The sequence below is a fragment of the Priapulus caudatus genome, unplaced genomic scaffold (assembly GCF_000485595.1).
Source record: "Priapulus caudatus unplaced genomic scaffold, Priapulus_caudatus-5.0.1 Scaffold321, whole genome shotgun sequence".
Lineage (NCBI taxonomy): Eukaryota > Metazoa > Priapulida > Priapulimorpha > Priapulimorphida > Priapulidae > Priapulus > Priapulus caudatus.
Window position 1 is genome coordinate 140,420 of NW_014577382.1, and position 4,314 is coordinate 144,733.

The 4,314-nt window shown below is 45.7% G+C and overlaps 1 protein-coding gene across 1 annotated transcript in view; it reads right to left on the bottom strand.

Moving 5' to 3' along the window:
* The window catches only part of LOC106808992 (protein angel homolog 2-like), an 8,139-nt gene that overhangs the window by 2,644 nt on the left and 1,181 nt on the right, over positions 1–4,314 (bottom strand). Inside the window, exons 2-4 of the mRNA XM_014811927.1 lie at positions 1,335–1,833; positions 710–924; positions 59–128 (exon numbers count right to left, since the gene is read on the bottom strand). Of these exons, the coding sequence (XP_014667413.1) occupies positions 59–128; positions 710–924; positions 1,335–1,812 (763 nt within the window). The 5' untranslated portion in view covers positions 1,813–1,833. The remainder of the gene's footprint in view (positions 1–58; positions 129–709; positions 925–1,334; positions 1,834–4,314) is intronic.

The window sequence follows — 4,314 nt, forward strand, 5'->3', positions numbered from 1 at the left end:
AGAGAGAGAGAGAGAGAGAGAGAGAGATAGAGAGAAATAGAGAGAGATGAGACCTTACCTAAGCTTGCCAGCTGTGGCTCCCAGAATTCTTGAAAATGATCCTCCTGCACTTCTTGCATGCACAATACCTGTAGGGCAATTTGCACAAATTAATGTATCTATATAATTACAATTACAATGTATACCCAATTATTCTATACAATTATCTGTTATACATACTCACACGTATCACCATAGATTACACTATCGGATTTAAAAGGGAATTTTTACTGCCTGCCACTTTTCCTAACACACTGGCAGAGTACAGAGGTTGTTGACATCCGGAGATTGTAATCTTGGCTTTATCTCTCATTTATCAATGCTGGGGGTACAATTTCTGTTAATCAGTTATCCATAACTGTACCTACATCGTCGTGTACATTGGCTTAATAGAAGCGACTTGTTGTATTGGAATTCATAGGAAGGCTTTTCGTAGAAGACATGTATTGAATCACACATTGTATACATGACATTTAATCTAAACTGTAAGTATAAACATATGCATGAAAATCGTATGCATCGCTGTGTAAGTAACCTGTGAGTAACTGACCGATTATTTACTTCACTCTGACATTTACTGCACCATAGATAAGCGATGTTTACCCATGCAAGGCACCATTTAATTTAGAACAAGTGCATTAACCCCGGGTCTTGTTGCTGCGATGCTTACGTCTGGATTGGCGTCAGTGATCTCGCTCAGGAGATTGCGACAACGGAAGCTCCATTTCAGCACGTTCGGATGGCAGTGGTCGTACAGGAAACTGTTGCCAATCAGGAGTTGCTGCGCTAGCACGTTGTACGACATGATGCTCACCTCCACTCCGCACTGTGGCACCCGCGCATGCTTCTTCCCCAACGCCGTGAGATGCCACTCCCGCTTCAGACCTGCAGTAAATAACACGAGAACTTATCTGAGCAATCTCTGCCTCACACAGTCACTTCGCACTCTTACGTCGATACGAGACACAGTCGATTGCTGTTTTTTAAGCGGCGTGTAAAATACCGTGCCGGACTCAGCTTTCGCGACCTTTATGTGTATTTTGCACCACCTCTAGAGACTTCATTTGTGAGAAATCTCTTGTGGTCTTGATTTAATATTGCACTTATCATTGTACACCTTCGTTCTGAGATAGTAAATATTATGCCTTGGTTAGCACAAACGATAACGTGTACAGTGGCTATGGTTTTTCATTGGTGGCTAAAAAATAACTTAGGTGGCTCAAATCTTGGCTCAAACTTTAAAGCATCCAGAGGGGGCCCTAGTATATACACCTTCGTTCTGAGATATTAAATACCTGTGTTGCACTCTGGGTTCACCTCATTCTCTTCATTTTCCCCATCACACTGCGATTTTCTTTCGATTGTTGCATTGTTCGTTTCGGCGCCGTTCGCAGATTCCTCTAGCGCAAACTCGTGCTGATGCATCTGTGACTCGATCTCCACTTCGGTGTCTATTAGGAATAATTCCTGCAGCTGCTGCTTTCTGCACAGCGGATCGGAAGCCCTCGAATAGACCCTTCGACTGACGGTAACGTGCCGGGGTAGTCTGACCTTGACGTCGTTTACCGGACAAGCTACTTGAGCTCTTCCGCTTCGTCGCGATTGTGCGAAGCAGATATTCCTCGGAATTGAATTAGTGAGGTGATCACTGGTGCAAAAGCTGAGATGTCGACGAACTTGTGATGATCGAGCAACAGCTAGAGGGCACTGCAGGTTGGTCGCAGCTTTGCAGAGGACGACTGCCATTGTGATGTATCGCAGGTCCATCTGCATGAAGCTTCCAGGGTAGCGCGTCTATAAAACAAATAAAAAGGAATGTACAGTATTACTATTACACTCTTATATATATACACATGCAAATGCCCTATAAAATGTATTAGATATTATTATCACAGTATATGATCAAGAGTAAATAATAGAGATCTCTATCTCTATTATGTACTCTTGATATGATCTATATCTATTAAGAAAAGCACCTGGATACACCAAGTACTACAGTAATGGTGACCCCCCCCCCCCCGGATAGCTGTATGTTGTTTACGAAGCAAAGCCTAACATTTTTAGTGAACCCATCAGGTGGGGTAACGTGGTGGGCACAAACACATATTTTCACAAACGCAATAGCACGCTTGGCTGTAACCCGACCAGGCTGTGTGACTAACGTCAATACACCTTGTATTCTAACCCTAGCAATACCGTTTCTTGGAGCTAGCTTGGCTGCAGTCTAAGAAATATTATGGATCAAACCAACTGTGTGTGCGTGCGTGCGTGTTGTGTGCGTGTGCGTGTGTGTGTGTGTTTGTGTGTCGTGCGTGCGTGCGTGCGTGCGTGCGTGTTGTGCGTGTGTGTGTGTGCGCGCACTAAGGTTGTGTGTGTGTGTGTGTGTGTGTGTGTGTGTGTGTGTGTGTGCGTGTGTGTGTGTGTGCGTGTGCGTGTGCGTTTGCGTGTGCGTGTGCGTGTGCGTGTGTGTGCTCGTGTAAACCCTGGAAGGAAATCATCATGACCTAGGGATATCAAACCCAGTTATTGGAAGCTAATGCAAAAAATATAACAAATTATGTAAAACAATATATACGTACCACAGTAAAAATTGTAATAAATAAGAATAGCGGTGATAATCAATATTATTAAACATCTCTTCTTCTCTAACTTCACACCAAATAATAAACACGTGCCCACATTCGTACATGTACCCTTGAAGCATATAAATCGCTTAGCTGCTACATACAACCCATCCCTGGCCCCTGGCTGACCCCTGATAAAACCCCAGCTACATCCTTTGTCCACGCAAAGGAAGAAACTAACTGATCATTCGAACTTGTGAACTTTTTTTTATCTCCTGTTATCAATTCGACTGGGTCTGTTTATATACAATGATAATTACAAAACCCTCATTTGCTTGCACTGCAAGATCATGAAGGAGCTAGATTAATTAAAAAATGTACGGTTACTCACATTGCGGAAATTCGCACATACGGAATTTGTCTACTCGATTCTCTATAAGTGAGGCTCATAGGGTCTATGTCCCCCAGGGTACTGCCGGTACGTACCCTGGGTACGGTCCGGTATACCGGAACGTACCCTGGTCATTATTTGATATGGTTAGGGTTAGGATTAGGGTTAGGATTAGGGTTAGGGTTCGGGTTCGGGTTAGGGAGTAGGCGTAGGCGACTCCCTAGACTCGTTAGTGGAGTAGGCGAGGTACGGTCCGGCATATTAGATAGTACCAGGGTACGTTCCGGCAGTACCCCGGGGGACATAGACCCTCTCAGCATAAGTGAGCCCGACATTCGCCCCCAATCGACGATTTCCACTAGTTTAGATACAACTACAGTAAAAAGCAAGCGTTGGGGGTATGGTTCGCGTTTCAGCCGACTGCTCAAGGATGCAGCCTTTCCGTAACTCGGCTACGAACACGCTACACATAACACCAGGAGTGTCATAATATAGTCTATATATATTGACATAACACAACGCGTACATATATACATGCACTTTTACCAGTCATTTTCTGACGGTGGAAAACACATCCGTTCCCTATAGAAACTACCAGCATTACCTGCACGCAGCCGCTTCGCAGATTTGCATTGCATTCCACAACAGCCAGAACTAGAACGCGTCTATTTACCTTACTATTGTTCTGTTACCATGAAAGATGACGCAACCGCGCCGAACGATGTGATCATGCAGCAGCAGCAGCAGCAGCAGCAGCAGCAGCAGCAGCAGCAGCGGCACTCCTACCCATCACACAGGATTGCTGCGTCGGCAATGTATAGACGCGAGCACGGGCGCGCTACCGCGCAGATATTTCGTTTGCATCATCGTCCATCCGTCCCTCTACGTCTTCTCCACGTGAGGGGGGCGCAACCGACTCACCAGCCCGTGAACAAACCGAAGCATCGCAGTCGGCCTTGCGAGTCGCGTGACGAACAGGCCATCGGATTATGTGAGTGCGAGCGGTTGTGTCAGTAGCGAGGGTGTGCACGCCGTCGCCCAATCACAAACAAGCCGGAGTGTGCTACTTTCCATAGCGTTACACAGCTGTTATTTTACGGCTAAAATGTCAGCACAGCCATCGGCTAAAGGGCAAAGGCACAAACTTTTCGCGCATGGCCAACAGCTAAAGAGCAAAAGTGTGAACGCTGATCGTGAAGGTTGGCATACAAAACGCGTGCGCCCGCAGCAGCTACAGCTAAATAACGCAGATGGAGTCGTTGTCGTATCAGGTACTACAGATTCACGTACCCGATGTAGTTTTAGGCTGTTTAGTATTAT